Below are 22,250 nucleotides of genomic sequence, written 5' to 3'. Positions count from 1 at the left end.
TCCGCCTCCCAATGCAGGGGCCATGGGTTTGAGCCCTGATCTGGGAAGATCCCACATGCCGTGGAGCAACTAAGCCCATACATCACAACTGCTGAGCCTGTGCTCTAGAGCCCGCGCGCCACAACTACTGAGCCTGTACACCTAGAGCCTGTGCTCCGCAAGGAGAGAAGCCACCGCAGTGAGAAGCCCACGCACCACAACGAAGAGCAGCCCCCGCTCGCCGCAACTAGAGAGAAGGCCCGTGCACAGCAACGAAGACCCAACGCAGCCAAAAATAAATAAAATAAATAAATAAAATTTAAAAAATAAATAAAGAGCTAAAAACATTAAAAAAAGAAAAATTCTTCCTTTAAAAAACAAAATTACGGTGGGCTTCTTTCTCTGTTCTCTGATTGTCTCTGTTTTTCCAATTGTTGCTTTAAAAGTAAAATAAAAATTTAACCTATTTAAAAAATGGCTGGTAATCAGATTAAAAAGTGCTCAAGCTCACTAAAAATTGAGGAAATGCAAATTAAAGTGACAATAGACCATTTGTCCCAATACACTGGTGGTCCTGTGAATAATGCAACAGGCGTTTGGAGAGCAATTTGGCAACAGCTATTAAAACTGATTCTACTTCTCAGCGTCCACCTAAGGAAACAGTTTTATATGTGCAGGATGAGGCATGTTCAGAAGTATTCACTGAAATAGCTTGTATTCCCAGGGGAAAATCTGGAAATAATCCAAATGCCCGGCAATAGGTAAATGGTTGAACAATGGGACGTCCATACTATGGGCAATTGTGCAGCCATTAAACAGAACACAGCAGCTGTACAAGCCTGGAGGAGTCCCCAGGGCATACAGCTATGGGGAAAAGGTGAGTTACTGAACAACATATTCACCAGCCACGATATATGATTGTGAAATAATGTATTTCTGTAAGTCGTATTTTACATACACACACACACACACACATACACACACAAACACACACGTAAAAGCACTGAAAAGGTGAGGAGGTTAACTCATCATTCCAGTGGGAGGTAGGGTGAGACAGTGGAATGAGGACGTAACTAATCAACATTTGAATTCTTATGTACCATGAGAATATATGCATACAGTACTTGTGTCATTAAAAATAATTTTTTTTAAATAAGGAGAAGAATGAGTCCCCACATTCACACCCCACAGGTCCCCTTAAACTCACTTCTGTTAAGCCTTTCATAGGCGGTCCACCATTGATAGCTTCCTCCTATGAGCAAAGATGACAGGGAAAAAGGATTCAAAGGACAGGAGGAAGTGAGGGAATGGGATAAAAGAGAGATGAGGGAACAGTGAACAAGCAAGGCAGAATGTAAAGAAAAATGTAAAAAGAAAGAGAAGGAAAAACATTGTGAGAAGGCGACATCATGCCAATCTGAATCCATCCTACACATATGCACGGTCGCATCTCTCTTGTAAGGTCTCTGTGCGTGAGACAAAACCCAGGACTTCCAAGTGCCTGAGAGCATCAAAAAGAACTACAGGAAATTCTCTTCACCCTCACTGCCTCTTCATTTGACTTGCAAACAAGCATTCAGTGTAAAACACGCTTTCATTAAATGTATCCACTCTTTACAATGGCCCTACGTTCTATCCTTCCAAGGGAAGGCAGCTGGACATGGAGGGGTAGGAAGGCAGTCAGACAAGTCCACCTGTGGCTGTGGTCGTCAACCTGAGCAGGACATCAGAGTCACGTGGGGGTGGATGAGATGCCAATGCCCAGGCCCCTCCCCCTTCCACTCAACTCTAGGGCGGGATCTGTCTGAGCTCCAGAGCAATTCCAACATGCAGCCAGAGTTGTGAACACTGCATTGATGATCCACAAACCAACCACTAACATCAGAAGTGCCAAACTACCCCACATATAACATCCCAGTCTCTTCCACAAAAGGTTAATGGCCAATGAGATCTGGAATCCTAACTCTCATTCCACAGGGGGAAAAATAGACTAACTTCCCAACAGCCTGTTAGTCACAGCCTGTACCGAGCATGGAACCAAAAGCAGGTGGGGAAGGGGTGGGCACCAGGGCTCAGCTCAGCCACCACCAAGCAGTGGGGTTTGGCCATTTTCCATCTCTGTGTCTCAGTCTTTTCTCCTGCAGAATAGGGCTATAATCCCCCTCCTCCCAAGGACAGAGTGAGGACAGCTCTCAGGATGTGCCTCTGGGGACTTGGAATCCACTGGAGGACAGGCACTTTTGAAATGTGTGGGTGTGGGTGAGGGTGTAATTTGAAATTGGTACCCAAACATGTTGGGAAACTTAGAACATACATTCTCTTGGTTACTCTTGTAGGAAAAAAAGGACACTTTTCTGTCTCTCTCTGTTTCTTCTCTCTCTCTCTCCCATCCATCCATCCATCCATCCGTCCATCCATCCATCCATTTTTCTTTCTAGTTATTGATGGGGGAGGGGTGGGGGAGAACACAATTTCACAAGCATCATGAGGTATTTTCTTCCTGAGTGTCAACTGTCATCCCTCAGATCCTAAAAAATGACCTCACCCACCGAAAGGCAACATTCTTCTCCACTCCCTCAAGTTTTCTCAAGGTTTCCAAGATTCTTAACAATTTTCTCTCCCAGAAACATCAAAACACCACCACAGACAGGCAGCCCAGGACATTCTCTGAGGTTTTTTATTTTTGTTTTTGTCTTTGGCTTCTATTTAAAATAGTCATCAGATTTAATAAAAACAAGCAAAAGTGCTTTAGCAGAAAGATTTCCTGTAAAGCTGTGTCAATAGAGATTGTATTTTTTTAAAGAAGTGTGTTATAATAACACATCTAACCCTGGCCTTGCTTAGAGTTGCCACAGCTGCCCCCTCCCCTGGAGTCTGGACCCCAGCTGTATTTGGGTTGGGGAGGGTAGTTGGTGGGAGCAGGACTGAAACATGTCCCCCTCGGCCACCTGCACACAGGCGGGTCCTGGGACCCTGCCAGGTGTTCGCATTCTCCCAGGGAACCTCAGGGAATGCAGAAAGTTTAAGGAATGCATCTAGATGGTACAAATGTTTTCCACACTCTGCCTCAAGCCAACATCTGTTTAACAGCCCACCCAGATGTGGACATCCAAGCATGGTTAGGTCCAACCAATCCCAGGAGCAGAAGCCGGGAGCGCAGGGCCCAGACTGAGGGCACTGCCCCATCTGCTCTATATCCTGAAAGCTCAGCTGTCCCCACAGGGGGCTCAGAGGCGCTGGGAGGGCCCCTCCTTCCAAAATTCTCCCCGATGGCTGCTCTGGGAACAGAAATCCTATCACTCACAAAGCATTCCTCTGGGGTGGAGCTGCACAGCTTCCTGGGACCCTTGTCCTGCAAGAGCCCATTTCACCTGAAGGAAATTTTGAGGGATGCCCTGCTGGAGGCCACCAGAGTCCACTCAGTGGGGGAGGCAGGCAGCACACGTCAGGCTAGGCCCACGCACCCATCCACAGGGCCCAAGCCGAGGCCAAGCCCTCTCACCTGTTCAAGGCCATTGCTCCAGGAAGCGGCCCCTCTGCCTTGGACCGCTCCCATCAACGCACAGCTCATTGTTAATGCTCCCATGGTGACCTCGCTTCCCCCAGAACCACGCGCCTCTCCCCTTTACAGCGAAACTCCTGTAATACAGGGAGGACCTGCACTGTATTATCCTCCCATCTCAAACCCATCTCCTTGACCTTCACCCCCACCACTGGACCATCACCCCTCCCATCAGGGTCACCAACGGCCCCAGTGGCTCCTTTGGGTCATTCTCACTCCTCCTCCCAAATGCCCTGCAGCAGCAGTCAGCCCGCCCCCCCCACCCTCGAAACACATCCTCCCCAGGGCTTCCAGCACCCAACTCTCACCTGGATTTCCTCCTGCCTCACTGCCAACCCCTCTTGGTCTCTTTTGCTGGTCCCCCTCACATTCCTGCTTTCTAAATGTAGGCAGACCCCAGGACTCAGCCCTTGTACATCTGGTCTACCGACCCCTCTGCCTCGTTGAAGCATCTCCTCTGCTCTCCCTCTTTCTCCCTCTGCTCCAGCCACACCGGCCTCCTTGCTGCCCCTGGAATAACTCTGCCAGCTCTGGTCTTTGCACGTGCTGTCCCCTCTGCCTGGACTGCCCCTTCCCCAGACATCTGCAAGTTCACCTCTCCACCTCCTTCGGTGACATCTTCCTTGACATCCCATTTAAAATTGCAAACCCCTCCTGACCTTCATCACTCCCCACTCCATTTTCCTGATTTATTTTTCCCCACAGCAGTTGCCATCCACCACTGGGATAAGTTCCACGAGGGCTGAGCTTTTCATCCCTTTCACTCACTCCCAGGTACCCAGTCCTAGGACAGTGCTAGACACAGAGCAGGTACTCAATACACACTTGTAGAATGAATACTGAACAGATTACAGGCTCACACTACCTGTGATTGTAGAACTTCAAGGACGCCAAGGAAAGCATCGATTTCTCTCTCAGGGCAGATCTTGCCTTCCCTACCCTCCAATGGGGATAAGGTGTGGACCAGCAAGGCTTCACAATTTCCCAGGTCCACTCCTGGTCCTGAGTTCCAGGAAAGCCACAGGTTCATTCTGGCTTTCTAAAAAGCTGGAGGGTCTGGATCTTCTGCCCACCCAGAGAGCGAGCCAGCCAGTTGCACTTGGCTTTTCTCCAAAGCAGGGCACCCATGTCAACTTCTCTACTTGACAGAGGAGCCCCAGGCTTGAGGGGGACAAGTACAAGAGGTGGACACTGGGCCCAAGACCCTGAGCAGAAGAGACCCCCCCCCCCGAGCCTCTGGGTGCAGACAACACTCTGCCCCTCTGTAGTTTCGGAACCTCTTATCACCTTTGACCTTCCAACATTCCTGAGGCAGCGGGATCATCCCCACTCACCAGATAAGAAAGCCAAGCCTCAGAGAAGTTGAGGGGTTTGCCTGAGGTCACACAGGCAGCTAGTAGTTGGAACCAACTCTTGAACAAACATCTACTGAGAATTTAACATGTTCAGCAAAGATGCATGTGACATGGTCACTTCCCTTAATGGTTCACATTCTACTCAAGACGACTCAAAACTCCCAAATCTCGACCCACAGTCTTTCAGCCGAGTTCACCTTCTACCCAGGATCAGGGCTGCCACAGACTGACCAGGAGCAGGGAGGCCAACCTGAGAGTCTGGTCTGAAGGCTTCACGTGTGTCACGAGGTCTGGCACACAGGGCCCTGGGGGACTGTCTGAGAGACTCAATTCTTTGGCGCCAACAACTGCCTGTATTCGCCATCAGAGGAAATATTCACAAGTGATAGACTTGTGAATAGACTTGTGTGCCCTTTGGATAAGCTACAGTCGCCACATCTCTTTTAGAACATGAGCTTGTGAAGGACAGGGAGCGGCGCCTGGCACACAGCAGGGGCTCAGTAAACCCATGTGTTCCATGAACTGTGAGTCTGGCTGGGCCGCAGCCACCCAGTGGGGTAGGACCGGGTAGAGGTGGTTCAGAGGAGCTGGGGGCACACAGCCAGGGGCTTCCTGCCCGGATCCCACGCTCTGCTGGGTGCGGCCATCCACACCTTGGCAACCTAGGGCCAGGCGATCAGATGCTGCCTGGAATTAGGGTCCCTTACCCTTATTACCCCACTTTGAGCTTCCGAGGCCCCGTACCTGCCCAGGCCCTGCCCCCTCCCGGGCAGCGCTCACCTGGGAGATGTGGGACTGCGTCTTCTCACTCTCGCCGTCCCCCTCCGTCTTGTCGGCCAGCAGCCCCTGCACCTGGTACTCAAGCACGTAGCTGTCGATGAACCGCTCAAGCTCCTCGATCTCCTGGGAGCGGCTGCTCCCGGCCTCGGAGGAGGCCGACGCTGCTGAGGAGTTCTCCATCCCTCCCGCTCAGGGGCCTGGGCTGCGGGTACAGAGAACAGATGGGCTCTGTGAGACACAGTTGGAGGCAGAGATGATGACCCCACTTGAGAGATCCTCCCCCGCCCGGAAGCAGTCCCTCATCCAGCCTGCTGTCTTGGTCTCCCAACATCCTGAGAAGTCAGTGGGGTGCCAGCTCGCCTTTAGCGTGAAGAGGATGCTGTGACCCCTCCTGCATGGGGAAGGAGACTCAGTCCCAGAGAAGGCAGGTAATTTGCCTAATTGGCCAACACAGTAACTCATGCGATGTTGAGCGTTAGTCCATACCCGGACCTTACCACTCAGGAAAAAGCGGAATACGGACCCAGTCTACAAGTTCAACCCTACTTCCCAACTTGGAGTTAACAAAATCCACCACAAAGCAGAATAAAACAGACCACAGGCTTCTACGTCTCTGGCCCCAGCATTGAGATGTACAGGGGTCCACAGACACAAACCCTCTAAGGGGCCTGGGCCTCTAAGAAATACCTCCTTCTAAAGAGACATTTTCTCTTTGGACGCCAGGCTATCCCTAAATTAGGTGAAGACTGTAGGCCTTCATGTGATCTTGCAGCCCTGCTAATGCTGCATCTACTGGGACACGCGCTACACTCAGTCTGTAAGGACGCTACACTCAGTCTGTAAGGACGTGACTGGCTTTTAATGATACGACGTGAAAGGCAAGGTGGGTGGCCTGGGAGGGTGTGGCCCAGCCACGGTCCTCTGTAGGAGAATGACTCCCTCTTCAGCCCTCAGGCTCTCTCCCTGGGGGGCCTGGCATAATGTGACCATCATTCCAGGGACAGCTGTTAAAGTCCACCAATAGAACTGCTGTCCCTCCCCAACTGGACCAGGTCAACCCAGCCGCTGCAGGGCCCCAGGCCTGCAGGGACACCTCCACTGTCCACGCTTGCTCCCAAAGCTCCCTCCCGATCCACCTGGAAGTTGGGAAGGCTAGAACCATTCTCACCACTAGGTCCCTTCCCACCAGGGACCCTCCCCCTTCCTCTGGACAGGCTCTAGGCCTGATGGGAAAGGGCTTCAAAGCTTGTCTGGTGCCCCTTCCATTGTCTGGAAATCAGTGCTCTCCACAGGGAAGCCTGTTCAGCAGAGGAAGCAGAGGCTGCACATGGCTTCACCACCAGAACTAGCGGAACAGTCTTCTACCCAACCAGCACCATTAGATACACAAAGACCCAAGTAACGTATGCACAGGGCTCTGAGACCACAAAGGGCTGCTGGCACCTAGAACAGTACTGTGGATAATAAAGGCAACATCCCAGTATTTTCAGAGGAACACTTGCATTTCAAAACCTTGGATTACTGAGAGCTTTTTTAGGACACAGTTGTTCACCGATAATTAAGGGCTTGTTGCGTGTTTAACGGTAATGAAACCAAAACAGCACAAGGAATGTCCTGCTGGGTTCCGGAAATGCTGCTGAGACTGAATGCTGACTCCCTCCCACCCTCGCCAGGCTCCCGGGAGTCTGTGCGGACCATGGGGAGGAAGAACTCCCTGGGGAGACACACATTCTCCAGCTGGTCTCCCGACTCAGGTTTTGGCTTTCGGCTGCTGCATGAGACCCAGCCTCCCTTGGACCCCAGGCCAGCTGTAGCGGGTGTGCGCTGGGCTCCTGAGCTCAGTGGCCTTAGGGCTCATGGATTTGTCCACCTGCCCCAGAGGGAGGAGTCTGAGGTTTCAGGGTTGGGTGAGGGAACCCAGGTGCGGAGGCCTGGGTGGCAGTGAGTGTGCAGGTAGTTTGCTCAGATCGAAATAAGCACGCCTAGTGGTGCAGGGCCACAGGAGGGGGCAGGGGTGGGGATGTCCAACGCCCCTTCCTGCACCTGCCATTCAAGGCCTACAGTGGCCTTACATCCCTCCCACCACCAACATCCACCTGCTCCAATGGCTGCCTGTGCTTCCCTCCAGCCCCCTGGCCACTCTGCTCCTTGTCCCAGGTACAAGCCGTGTGTGGCAGGTAGACCTCCTAAGAGGGTCCTGAGTGTACACCTTTCCCCCAGCTACTCAATCAAACATTAATCTAGGAACTCCTGGGAAGGGATTTTGCAAATATAATTAAACTCCAAATCAGCAGACTTGAAGAGAGGAAGAGTATTCAGGGGGGCCTGATCCAATCACACGAGACCCCTAAGTCCGGGGCTGGAGATAGAGACAGCGCTGCTGGCCTGAAGCAGGAGGGGTGCGGGCAAGGATCCTGGGCGGCCTCTAGAGGTTGAGAGCAATGCCTGGTCAACGACCCACAAGGGAAAGGTGTTTCCGTCCTACAACTACAGGAAGTAAGTTCTCCAACAACCAATGAGCTTGGGGTCAGGTTTCGTCCCCCAGAGCCTCCGGACCAGAACTCAGCCCAGCCTACACCTTGATTTCAGCCTCCTCCTATACCGAGCAGGACTTCTGACCTTCAGAACTGTGAGACGATAAACGGGCATCGTTTAAAGCCACTCCATTTGTAGTTATTTGTTACATGGCAATAAACCACTAACACAGGATGCTTTTACTGCCTCTGTGCTTTTGCTCACACCGTGTCCCTCACCCAGAGTCACTTTCCCCTTCCCTCCACCTGCCAAATCTCGGGGTCCTAACACTCATGGAGTGCTAGAACCTTAGAGCCAACAGGCAATTAGCCCAACGGGCAATTAGCTTTAATAGCGGCCAGTGGGCAAAGGATGCACCCAGCCTCGGCCTAGGGGCGTGGATACGGCAACCCCTAACAGCAGGAAAGGCTAATGTGTACTGAGCCTGTATCGTGGGCCAGGCACTCTCCTCAGCACTCCATATGACTTCGTCCACTTCCCCCTCACCATAACACTATGTAATCGATATAATTATACTCCTTAGAAGAGAAAACTGAGGTTCAGAGAGGTTAAGTAACTTGCCCAAGTTCTCACAGCAGAGCTCCAGGTCCAGTGACTCCCCATTGCCTCTTCATCCCACCTCCTGGCAGCCTGCTCAGGCCCTCAGGACATCTCCCACTTCGCCCTTCCTCAATGTCCTTTGAAAGCCCAGGGAATCCCTCAAGTGCTCTGTGTGTGTGTGTGTGTGTGTGTGTGTGTGTGTGTGTGTGTGTGCGCGCGCGCATGTCTTAACCCCCACTGGGCTGCAGGCTCTAGAGAGCTGGGCCCTGTGCCTAGCTCAGTGCAGGATCCTGGCCTCAGGGGGATGGGATGATAAGGCTGGTGTCCAGAGAGGGCTGAAAAGGAGCCGCCTGCAGAAAAAAGCCAGTACCTAAGGCTGCACCTATTATTCCTCGAAGACTTAAGATCTTATCACAGGCTTCTGGCACACATCACAGGTACAGGCAGAGGGCTGGCTTCTGTAGGAACTAGACAGGAGCGTTTCCAGGAGGCGCGGCCTGCAGCAGCAGTCTCTGTCCTGCTCTGCTGGGCGCTCCCAGGCTCTTGCGGGTCTGTCACGGGGCCACACCACCGTCCTGTCAGGGAGCCCAGGGGCAGAAATCACCCCTCACTGGCTCACTGAGGAAAGAGACCGGCATTGAGACACACTGCCACCCTGGAGAATTTTGGTGCCCAGAGAGAAAAGGAGCATGCCCCACACTGGCCACTTGCCTTGGAGGCCCCCTCCTACTCCAGTCACTGCTGCCCAGTCAGATTCGACATGTAGCCTGACAGCACCTCCCCTCAGCTGCCCTGAGCACCTTCAGCCCAGCCTCCTGACACACACCAGCAGTGCCTGCAGGAGCCCACCTGGCACCTGGAACCTGCATCCTGCATCCTAGAAGTGGGAGGAGCTAACAGCCCCTGGGGCAGCCCTGGACGGGGACAAACATTCCCTTATGGTCCTTCAGCGGGTCCCAGTGGATCGGGCCCGGCTGCCCACAGTGGCGACCAGATCCATAATGCCCCTTTGCCAGCTCTCCCTCCTTCCGTGTTGCTCTCCTCAGGGACTCCTGTTCTTGGGGTACTTCTGGAAACTCTGCTTTCTGAGGGGGAACCGGGCTAACATGTCACTTGGGCTCATTTCTACATCCTAGAATGAGCCCCAACCGGGGTTCAGGTCCCTCCTTCAGTAGAAAAGACCCAAGTTGTATCTCTTTAGCAGAGAAGAGGGAGGAGGGCAAGAGAGGGAGTGCAGCTACGTTATCCATCCCCTTGGCTATCGGTCAGGCACTCGATCCCCCAGTTTCTATAGGGGTGAAATACATATAGCACAAAACGCACCACTGTGACCATTTTCAAGTGTACAACTCAGTAGCATTAAGTCCATTCACAAAGTTGTGTGAACATCATCACTATCTATTTCCAGAACGTTTTCATCATTCCAAACAGAAGCCCTGCGCCCACCAAACAACCCCCCATCCCCCATCTCAGCCCCTGGCAACCACTCTACTTTCTATCTCTTCTGAATTCGGCTCTTCAACCTACCTCATTTTGGTGGCATCATACAATATCTACCCTTTTGTGATTGGCTCATTTCACTCATAATGTTTTCAAGATTCATGCATGTTGTAGAGCGCGTCACAATTTCACACCGTTTGATGGCTGAATAATACACTGTGTTACAATAATACACTGTATGCATGAACTACATTTTGTTTATCCATTCATCCATCAGTGGACATTCGGGTCGTTCCCACCTTTGGCTATTGTGATTAATGCTGCTGTGAACATGGGTGTACAAGTATCTGTCTGAGTCCCTGTTTGCAATTCTTTGGGGTATAAGCTTAGAAGTTCCACCGCATTCTTAACGCAAAAAGAGTGAGGAGGCACAGAGTAAACTTTCAGGCTGATGGAGACACAGGGAAATAAAGGGATGCTTTCCTCCAGGACTTGTTCTGCTCCCTTCCTGCCTGTGCTTTGGGGTCTCCTCCTGGCTCCGTTTCTCATTCACAGGAAGATCAGGATGGGAAACCCCCAAACAGCTGGGCTGCTGGCTAAGCTGAGAGTCAGCAAGAGGAACTTATGTTTTAATGATCAGTGAAAGTGATGAGGGGGACGGGACCAGAGGAGGAAGAAAGAGAGAAGGTGGAAGAGGAGAAGAGACACCTCCCCTGGCTGCAGCCATCCAGGATGCAGCATGCAGAGCTGAGTCCAGATCCCAGGAACACGCCCTGCAGCCTTCCTGGCCCCCCTCCTCGCCCCGCCCTGCCCCCATTCCCTGCCAGGTGACGGATGCCGAGGAACAAAAGGGCAGACAGCAGGAGTGGGAGAAGCGCTGAGGCCGCACTTTGCTGTAAAGGGCAGGCAGCCCAGAGCCTGCAGGAGGGAGGGCGGGGCCTGGGTGGGCACAGCTGAAGGAGGGGCACGGAGGGGCTGGGGCTGCAGAGCGGTGTGGCTTCCTTGGGAAACCAGCACTCGGCAAAGGTGCTTCAGCTGACACGGCGGGCTCTGCCTGAGGTCAGGAATCTCGCTCCCCCCATCCTCTGGGCCTGCCCGCCTTGCATCCTTCGTGGGGCTCACAGCGCTACACCGGGGGCCAGAGGTCTGGAGGAAAAGGTAGGGCCAGAGACAAGAAGCTGGAACTGTCCCAGCCCTCTCAGCATCCTTTCCCACCCGCCCAGTGACAAAAGGCATTAGCAGCGGCAAATGTAGCCAATCCCTTTAAGAACAGCCAGGCGTTAGAGGCGGCACCTCCGCCCCAATCCGCAGGACCAATTCCATGACCCGCCAACCAGATGAGACTCCTCTGTTTCGCTGCCTGCTAGCTCTTTCCTGGGGAATCCATCATCCCGGGCCCTGAAAGGGCAGCCCCACGCCCCTCACCCTTCCTCGGACCCTTTCCCCTCAGGCCCTCAGCACACAGCTCAGCTGGGACCTCAGAGAGGAAGCCCAGGGCTCATTTTTCGGCTTTCCGTAAGGGGCCCGGCCACCTGGCCCACAGGCCGGCTGCGGGGAGCTGAGCAGTGCAATAGGGGGCTCGCTCTGGGCTCCTGAGCTCAGTGGCCTGGGGACTCATGGGTCTGTCCATCCAGCCCAGCAGGACAGCAGCTCCGCAGATGGACACAGGCACATCTGAGCTGTAGGTGGGCGGCAGGGCCCCGCCAGTCAGCGGCGCTCCCCTGGTGCTGAATCGCATCCACCCACCACATCTCCACCAGCATGACCTCGCTCCCCCAGCCCGGACCCCCTCCAGCAGTCGCTCCTGGTCACACACAAGGCCCGCCCTTCTCCCCTTCCCTTCCCAACACAGTGCTGGCAACTGCCACCTACACCCAGAGCTTGCAGGAGGGCTCTCTCCTTCGTGTCAGGCAGCCCCCAGGGCAGGACAGGGCTGGGCCAGGCCTCCCGCTTGAGTGTGGGAGGAGAGAGGCCAGCTGCCAGGGGAGGAGGACACCGACAGCCCTCCCTGAGGAGGCACGGGAACCCCCTTCACAAGGCCCTGCAGCCAACCTTCCCCTCTGAGTTTGGCCCATGCCTCACCTCCTGCATCAACAGGACTCAGGCAGAATGCCTTTCCCCCCAAGCCTGCAGCCCTCAGGCTCGGCCACTCGTGTCAGGGCTGGCCTGGGGACTCTGGGCCACGCTGGTGTTCGCCAAAGAAAGCAGGGGGATTCAGGGGAGGCCTCTGTGTACAGGAGCCTCAGGCCCCCAACCACCAGAAGTAGAAAAGTTTAGAAACACTCAGAGCTGGAGGCGACCTCACAAATCAGCATCATTTACCGTCTCAGGAGTCAGGACACCAGGTGTCCTCTACATGTCTGACACCGGTGTAACCCTTGTTACTCAAACATCAGACGGGGGCTTCCCTGGTGGCGCAGTGGTTGAGAGTCCGCCTGCCGATGCAGGGGACACGGGTTCGTGCCCCGGTCCGGGAGGATCCCACATGCCACGGAGTGGCTGGGCCCGTGAGCCATGGCCGCTGAGCCTGCGCGTCCGGAGCCTGTGTTCCGCAACGGGAGAGGCCACAACAGTGAGAGGCCCACATACCGCAAAAAAAAAAAACATCAGACGGGGGTTAGCTAGGGCGGTGCTTTTCAAACTGCAGGTCTCGGCGGTTTAGCGGCTGCAAAATAAACTTAGTGTAAGGCAAACTCATGATCTCAGCATTAAAATTATACAACTAAGTTGAAAATTCCAGTGAGTAACACACATTGTAAGCGGAACTATTGTCTCATGGAACTTTTGTCTCATCTAAATACACCATGGAAATGTATTTCTTTCTGTGAGGCGTGGTCAAAAGAGTTTATGAAAAGTGAGCCAGAGCAGTGCTTCCCAAACCTTCCTGTGTGCAGCGATCACACGCAATCTTGTTAAAATGCAGATTCGGATTCAGTGGATCCCGGGTGGGGCCTGAGAGGCTGCATTTCTAACAAGCTCTCAGCTGGTGATGTTGCTGCTGGTCAGGGGACCTGGGTTGGAATAGCCAAGATCTAGAAAACCTGTCACATCCCTTCTATCCATTATTCAGCTCTTCCACCCTGGCTGGAATATGGCTGGATTCTCCATCCTGATCCCCTGGCCTGCTGGCCAGCTCCCTGGGAGAGGGGCAGTTTCTCTCATGGCCCACTTAGGGCCAGGCAGGACCTCAACAGGCTGAATTAATATTTATTTGTGGACCCTGGGATCACCCACCTCCACCCTGGGCTCTCGGCACCAGGAACACATAACAGCACCTGCTTAGAGTCCCACAGGGCCAAGCTGTGGGTCCAGACATACCCAAATGCTCTCAACAAGCTGGAGGGGCTTCTGAGATCTAAGCCTCATGACCTCGGTGGATCTTAGAGAATCCAGCCCCTTTACTGAGCAGATGAAGACACTGGAGCCCAGAGCAGGGTGGGCCTGCTGGGAGCCACTCGGATGCCTATGGATACAGCCCACCTGTAATGCAGGTCCCCGAGCCCCTGAGAGTCTGCCATCCCCAGAGACCCCCTGCTCAGCTGAGTCACCTCTCCCCTCCCCCAGCGACTGCCAACGTCTTTGGACCCCAAGTGCAGTTCCGTGTTACAGTCATTAACATCAGACAGTTATTCCTAAATAACAGACAACCCCCAAATCATTGCATCATTTTCACACCCTATTGAACCCTCACTCCATGCAGGGCCCTGGGCCAAGCCCTGTGGACCTTTCAGAGTTTCCATGGAGAGACCAATGGGCCCGGGCCTTGCCGCTCTCTCCCCAGAGCAGCCTCTAGGAGTAACTGAGGAGCTGGACTGGTTTTCACAGTGAGGGCTCAGGCCACTGGGACCCAAGAAGACAGGAGAGATGCTGTGACCCCTTCTCTCCTCAGCATGCCCACCGCGGTAGCACCTGGAGAGGCACCTGAGAAGGGGGGCACGGGGAGAGGGACCCATAGCAGTCCATGCACAGGACACACTCCATCAGATTCCAGGCTCCCGACTGGGACTTCCTCTGGAGAAAACACCCTGAAACAGTCACTCCCCCGACCCTGCAGAGGCCTCCGTGCCAGCAGACGAGCCCGGACCAATGGGCAGAAGGGCATCGAGGGTGGGCTCTTGGGGTCCAGCCCTTGCATTATCCCTGGACCTTCCTGCCGTCCATATCTGCCCTCCCCTCCAGCCCCCGCGGTCACCAGGAGCCTCCACCGGGCTCCAGGGCCAGACTCCCCAGCCGCTCCCCTGGCTGAGCACAGACTGCTTCCTGACACCTTCACGCCCCCCCCTGCGCTGTCACCCAACTCTTATCCTGCTCTTGAATTTTTTATGGGTTTTTATCTTGTCTTGACAAGACTTCATGGTCTTTCGGGGCCCCGCTTCATCCGATACCTCTCACCGTCCCAAGCCCTGACGGCAGACGGGCCTCCGGCTCCCCAGACCCCTCCCACCCAGTCCAGCATGCTCCTTCCCCGGGAGTGGGCCTCCCAGCTCCCCTGCCCACTGCTGCTGGGCCCAGGCTCCCCGCCAGTCCCCTCCCAGCTCTTAGAACATTACAGCCAAGGGTGCTGGGGGTGGACCTGTCCCATCCCCCGCTCCACCAGCCTCCAGGGTCACCTGGTCCCAGACCCAAGACTCCAACATCTTCCCACCACATTCTAGAGCTTCCTTAAGGCAATTTACCTCAACAGGTACTGAGCACCTGCTGTATGTCGTGCCCCACAGGCTTGAGGGGGCAAGGACGTCACAGGCCTCAGGGTCACTGGCTGGCCAGCCCCATCCTTGGCTGGGGTCAGGCCGCTTCCTCCCTGCCTCCTACTCCTAAGATAGGGAAACATGATGATTCTGGGTCCCAATGCTGGCTAAACCAATCTCTGTAACCTTGGGCAGGCCGTTTCCTCATCTTTAAAGTAGTCTGATGATAAAAGTACCATCTCATAAAATGTTGGGAGGATTAAGTAAAAACGCATGAGAAGTGGAGCGTGTGGGCCCCGCCACCGGCCTTGAAAAGCTTCTGAGTTGACGGACAGAGTGGAAACTCACTCGGAGAACGCCGGAAACAGAGCCCAGGGGTGTCCTGCTCTGAACCCGGCGATGCACCTGGGAGAGCACCTCAGGTGAAGGCCACAGAGCTCCTCCAAGCCCGGTGGCCCAGCACCCAGGCCTTCCTTCTCAGGTGACACTCTCCCTCCAGCGTCTCCCTCGGGGTAACCAGGGTCCCCAGTCATCGTGCTCCCTCCTGGCAACAGCTTCCTGAACCAACCCAGCTGGAGCGGTGACAGTACCAAGTGGTTTCAGAGACACTGGCGGGGGTCTCGGAAGCCTGTCTCTCGGGGGGCTGTGACCCTGCGGGCCTGCCTCACGGCTGGGAAGACAGAGCAGGCTCTGAGAATGGCATCCCCCCTCCCTCTCCCCTCCCATTCTCCAGGACCCCTCGATCAAGCCCACCTCTGGACGCCACCCTGCCTACCCCAGCTCACCGTGACCTTGTCCCTCAGAACACCCACAGGAGCTGCTCACTGGGCCCTTCAGCCTCTGTCCCCTGCCACCTTGGATGACCAACTCTTCCCGCACAGGAGCATAAACACAAAGCAGAGACTGCAAATGCTCATTAGGGGCCATGTCAGGACCACAGTGTATTTCGTTTGGTCTGTCCTGTATTTTTTAAATATTCAAGCCAATTTTATAAACCAAAAGATTTCACGTAAAAATCCACATTTCTGATTTTCTTGAAAGACTGTGAGATCCAGCAATATCAGCCTGCCTCCCAACATTACAAGCGTCAGCTAGAGCTAAGCAGGGCTGAGCCCTTCAGACAGGGCACGTGATCACCAGTTCTCCACAGACCCCAATGCTCCCTAATGTCTCCCCACGGCCTACAGCCATCACTCTCACGCGGCTGCACTCACTCACATGTTACCTGCCTGGCCCTCACAGACATCCGCGTTTGAGACCCCCCCACTACAAGAAGGAAACTGTAGGTGGTCTATGACCACAAAAATGAAGAGTGTCCCTAAGAACTTGGAAATCAAGAACAAGGACTGTCCCCTGGGAGTTACAATGTGAAATCAGTACATGACAGTCCAAAATAGAAATACGCAAGGTCACTGCAAAGAGGGAGGTTTCCGGACCAGCAGGACACTACCCTAACCTGGTTGAAGACAGGCCACAGAGCTATTAAAGGGAGATTGTGTCACCCTGCAGGGATTGCAATGACAGAAGGCAGTGTACCCCCAAACTCTGTCCGGGGAAAGGGGTGCCCCTCCTGGGTGTCTTGAGGGAGGTCCAGGCAAAAGGACAGGGCTGTCCCACTGCTCCCTATGATGCCTCCACCACACTCCAGCTCAGCCCTGAAGTGGTCTGAGGGGCTGCCTCCTTCCTCAGCTAAACTACAGGCTCTTAGAGGCCGAGGACGTGTCTGCTCAGCCCCTTGTGCCCTGGGAGCCAGACCTGAACCCACTGTAGACTTTCAGTTCATCATTGAGCATTTGATGCTGGATTTCCAGAAGTTAGGAAATGGACAGCAGGTAACTGCTGCTCTGTCCCTTTGGTATTAACACACAGGCAGCTGCTGGCTGCTGGTAGGCAGAGGCGGGTGGCACGTTAGCAGTGGAATCAGCTGGTACAGTAGCTGGGGGTGGACCCCTGTTGGGCTGAGTAGCCTGCATGTATCACACACAATGCTTGAGGCCCACTGGAGAGCAACCCCAGGAATCTCGAACTCGATCCGGTGCCCAGGCTCTTATCACTCTCCCTGCATTCCTCCAGGAACCACAGGCAGAACTGAACAGCAAGAGCCCAGGAGTGTAAAAACCACAGAAAATGGAAGACCAGACCCCTGATTCCTGGAGTGGCCTCCAGGTCCGGAGCCAGCACACCCATGCTGCCCCTGACTTTGTTTGGAGGACGCCAAGAGGGCTGCTCAGGGCCAGCTGCCTTTAACCTTTGCTGAAGCAGGGAGGCAAACCATCAATACTGTATTCCCCACAGATCGCTGGTTTCCAAACTACTTTCCTCTAATACCATACTTATCTTTCAAATTAAATTATACACGGCTGAGGGGCTTCCCTGGTGGCACAGTGGTTGAGAGTCGGCCTGCCGATGCAGGGGACACCGGTTCGTGCCCTGGTCCGGGAAGATCCCACATGCCGCGGAGCGGCTGGGCCCGTGAGCCATGGCCGCTGAGCCTGCGCGTCCGGAGCCTGTGCTCCACAACGGGAGAGGCCACAACAGTGAGAGGCCCGCGTACCACAAAAATAAATTAATTAAAAAAAAATTAAATTATACACGGCTGCCCAGCTGCCCCGATATAGAAAAGATAACAGCCAGCATTTATTGAGCATTTACTATGTGCGAAACCCTGTGTTAAATGCTTGTCACATATTACTTTAATCCTCAAGACAATCATATAATGTAGGCACCTTTTTGTCCCCACTGTACAAATTAGGAAACCGCGGCAGAGAGGAATTGCCCAAGGTCATCTGTTAAGAGGCTGGCTGAGTCAGGACTTGAACCCAAACAGAGGGACTCCAAGATACGGTTACTCTGATTAAACAGAAGCCAGGAGCCCAGAACTCCACCCACTCAACGTGCCCATCCTTGCCCAACATCCGCCATGAGCTGCTGTTCCCCATGGTCACTTCTGAAGTGGGCCCTGAACTGCTCCAGGTCAAGGCTTTGTGCCTTTCACAGGATAAGAGAGTAAGCTACCATCAGATATGAACCATTGAATCAGATCTGAAATTATCTGTCCAGGCTTGGGAGGGGGCTCTGGGCCTCCTGCCCTTGGGTCCGCGCAGCCCAGCACCATCCTGCCAGTCGCCTCTCAATCACCCTGTGCATGAGGGAGACAGGTGTGCGTCACCACTTCCCTCTTACACATGGGGACCCTGGAGCAATGTGCCTGTGCCTTAGCGACAGGAAGGACTGCAACCCAGGTGTCCTGACTCCAGCCCTGGGTGTCTCCCCAGGACCAGTAGCAGCTCAAAGTCCCACTGCTTTGTGGCACGAGCCAATAAATCACTGACTGTTCCCACCAGCTTGTGCTGTGATGGGGCAGAAGCTCTGAGGGATGAAGAGGAAAGGGACTGGATGGAAGGGATGAAAGTCCTACGTGATACAGGGACTTCTTCTGGAGAGAGGGCGTGGGAAAGCCAAGCTCTGCAGACCACAGACATCTGCTGGCTACGGCTGTTACCTTGTAGAACATGGAGCCCAACTACTGAGATCTCGGCAATGACAGCCACACCAGAGATGAGGGCTGCTGGCCACGGCCATGTTGAAGGCTCAGGTACAGTAGTTTTCCTGGGGTTGGTTTCCCCCAAGTATTTTCTCTCTGGGACACGTTGAGGTCACATAATTAGGGAAATAGGCAGCCAGGAAATCTGACCTCCAGAACACTCCCATTGGAACCCACTAGAGTGTGTGTTCTCGTGGACGTGATCATTTTGTCTCTCCCATCAATATACTTCCAGGGCCCCGCACAAAGTAGGATTCCACAGAAGATGGATGGAAGGACTGTGGGCTCCCGGTGAGAGGGCCACTGTGACCTAGGAGCTCTCCCTGGGGGCTAGAGTGGGGCAGCTGCAGCAAGGACTCCCGGACGCAGCCAGATGCCTTGCAGAGAGGAGAGAACCCACCTGGTGGCAGGTCCCAGATGGCTGCTCTTATTAGGCCATCACAGTCATTGGGCTCTAGTTCCCATTAGCCCTGCAGTTAATTTCCCTCACTAGAGTGTGGTAGCAGCAGATCACCTCTTTACGGGCACACAGCAGGAGCAGTCTGTAGCCAGTTACAGCCACAGGGAACAGGCTGAGTGGTTAACTGGTAGATAATTAACCGAGAAATTCCCCACAGCCCTCTGCAAACTCTGCTGAGATGGGAGAAGGGGATCTGCAAAGCCAGAAAAGGGCCTCCACTGGCTCAACAGTCAAGGGATTTCACTCCAGAATCCTGGGAGCTTAGAAGTAGAAAGGCCCTTACAAATCACTGAGTCAACTGTGGGTGAGGATGTGGAGAAACTAGAACCCTCATATGCTGATGGTGGGAATGAAAAATGATGCAGCTGCTTTGGACAACAGTCCGGTAGCTCCTCATATGATTACACATAGGGTTAATATAAGATCCAACAATCCTATTCCTAGATATATATATATATATATATATACACACACACACACACACACACACACACACATATAACCAAGAGAAGTGAAAATACGTCTCCGTACAAAAACTTGTATGTAAATGTTTTTATTATTATTTTATTTATTTATTTATTTTTAACTTTTGGTTGCGTTGGGTCTTCATTGCTGCATGAAGGCTTTCTCTAGTTGCGGCGAGCGGGGTCTACTCTTTGTTGTGGTGTATGGGCTTCTCATTGCGGTGGCTTCTCTTGTTGCAAAGCACAGGCTCTAGGCACATGGGCTTCAGTAGTTGTGGCACGTGGGCTCAGTAGATGTGGCTGGCGGGCTCTAGAGTGCAGGCTCAGTAGTTGCGGAGCATGGGCCTAGTTGCTCCGTGGCATGTGGGATATTCCTGGACCAGGGCTCGAACCCATGTCACCTGCTTTGTCGGGCGGATTCTTAACCACTGTGCCACCAGGGAAGTCTAGTACTAGTACTAATAATAGCAAAAACATGGAAACAACCCAAATGTCTGACAACTGATGAACAGATAAACAAAATGTGGTATATTCAGGCAATGGAATATTATTCGGTCATAGAAAAGAATGAAGTCCTGATACATGCTACAGTGTGGATGAACCTTAAAAACATTGTGCTAAGTGAAAGTCACAAAAGACCGTAGATTACACAATTCCGTTCTTATGAAATGTCCAGAATATGGAAATCTATAGGGACAGAAAGTAGATCAGTGGGTGATTAGGGTACCCTCTAACGTGCGGGTGAGGGGATGGAATAGGTGGGCAGGAGGGCAATAGTTAAAGGCTATGGGGTTTCTTACTGAGGTGATGAAAGTGTTCTAAAATTGACTGTGGTTGTCCATATCTGTGATTATACAGAGAAGCATTTAATTGTAGACTTTAAATAGGTGAACTGCATGGTATGTGAATTATATCTCAATAAAGTCTCTTAAAAAACTAGTGTATTTACACAAGTTGGTCCCAAGATAATTGCCTTGGGTTCGAATCTCTAGCTGAGTAGCTTAGAGACCTACCCAGAGAAAACTATAGCTGTGAGAATCAACTAAGACTATAAGTGAATAAAAGAATTTCAACAAAAAGCCCAAAAAACTGAGTCCAGATTCCCCCTAAATCTGACAGAAATGTTTGCAGCTTCCCTAGAAGGGATTCTGCTGCTTCACCAAAGATAGAATGCATCTCCTGGTGCAGCTCCATTCATCTATCCATTCATCCATTCTTCCATCCATCCATCCATCCATCCACTCCACCCACCCACCCACCCATCCATCCATTCACCCATCCCTTCATCCATTTATCCATCCACTCATCCATTTATCTGTCCCTCCATCCATCCCTCCATCCATTTATTCATCCATTCATCCATTTAACCATCCATCTATCCATCCATCCATCCAACCATCCAACCATCCATCCATCCATCCCTCCATCCATTTACCTGTCCATCCATCCTTCCATCCATCCATTCATTTAATAAGTACCTACTCAAGTTTGATTTTAGATGTTAGGATCAAACAGGAAAGTAACCAGGCAATTGATATCATGAGTTAAGTGTTGTGGGCCGCAGAGGTGCAGCACCAACACATGGGATGAATGCTATTTTTATTAGTTTGTTCTAACTGACCAAAAAATGCAAATAAAACTACTAGACATTAAAACCAGGAGAAACCTTAGAAAGCCAAGTCGTCAATTCTAAGAGCCACCATTATTTTATAAGCCACAAAGAAAAGAAAAAAATGCTGCCAATTCAACTATGACATAATGCCTTAATGACAAGCCTGCACGCAGACAAATTGGTCACATGAGCCTCACATAGCTTTGCAGTGGTTTCATCTCTTCTGAGGGATTTGGAAATTCCTCCTGCCTTTGGTGGCACGAGACTGATAATTCCTGCTGTTTTACAAGAAAGTATGAAATTGCAGTTCTTCCCCCAACAACAAATATTTGTTTTTCTAATATCAAATCAATGCCCCACTACTGCTTGCATGTCCCTCTCTGTACACAGTAACATTTGGTATCAGTAATAAATTATAGTGAGATCTTTTGGAAGACATTTTGAGTGCCAATCCACTTAACAGGTGGATGACCAACGACACACCCAATTCAACTGAGGTCATGACAGTCTGAACAGCAGGACCACGTTCACGCCTGCTCAGGCAATGACAGCTATGCCACGTGACACACCTGCCATGTGGCTAGCAGCCATCAATAGTAAGATGTACCCTGATTTCAGAGATATTAACATGTGGGGGGGAAATCATGTCTCCTAGAAGCAATGAAATGGTCAAGTCATTCCCTCATATTACAGATCAGGAAACACGAGCACTGTGACATGACACATCCCGAATCATGGAGCCAGGACTAAAACCCTTATTAGTTGAGATTTGTGCCAGTGTGTTTCCTTTTTACTCCCTCAGGCCCCCTCCAGGAGACTGTCATCTCTAAGCTTCTCTTACATTTTCTTGCTTAAAAAAACCCAAAACATGCAACTAGAGATTATCATGCTAAGGGAAGTCAGAAAGAGAAAGACAAATACCATATGATATCACTTATATGTGGAATCTAAAATATGGCACAAGTGAACCTACCTACAAAACAGAAACAGACCCTTAGACATACAGAACAGACTTGTGGTTGCCAAGGGGGAGGGGGGAGGGAGAGGGATGGACTGGGACTTTGCAGTGGTAGATGCAAACTATTACATTTAGAATGGATAAATGACAAGGTCCTAATGTATAGTACAGGGAACTATATTCAATATCCTGTGATAAACCATAATGGAAAGGAATGTAAATATATATATATGTGTGTGTTCAACTGAGTCACTTTCCTGTACAGCAGAGACCGGCACAACATTGTAAATCAACTCTACTTCAATAAAAAACAACAACGAAAAAAAAAAGCAA

The 22,250-nt window shown here is 52.3% G+C and overlaps 1 protein-coding gene across 3 annotated transcripts in view; it reads right to left on the bottom strand.

Moving 5' to 3' along the window:
• CTIF (cap binding complex dependent translation initiation factor) overlaps positions 1-22,250 on the bottom strand; it is a 310,526-nt gene that overhangs the window by 231,978 nt on the left and 56,298 nt on the right. For all 3 annotated transcript variants that reach the window (XM_060029013.1, XM_060029015.1, XM_060029014.1), the window contains exon 2: positions 5,677-5,878. In XM_060029013.1, coding sequence (XP_059884996.1) covers positions 5,677-5,856 — 180 coding nt within the window. In that variant the 5' untranslated portion in view covers positions 5,857-5,878. The remainder of the gene's footprint in view (positions 1-5,676; positions 5,879-22,250) is intronic.

This window comes from Delphinus delphis, chromosome 13, assembly GCF_949987515.2.
Source record: "Delphinus delphis chromosome 13, mDelDel1.2, whole genome shotgun sequence".
NCBI lineage: Eukaryota > Metazoa > Chordata > Mammalia > Artiodactyla > Delphinidae > Delphinus > Delphinus delphis.
Note: the sequence above shows the minus strand (reverse complement) of the source record. Positions and strands in the feature narration are given on the sequence as shown.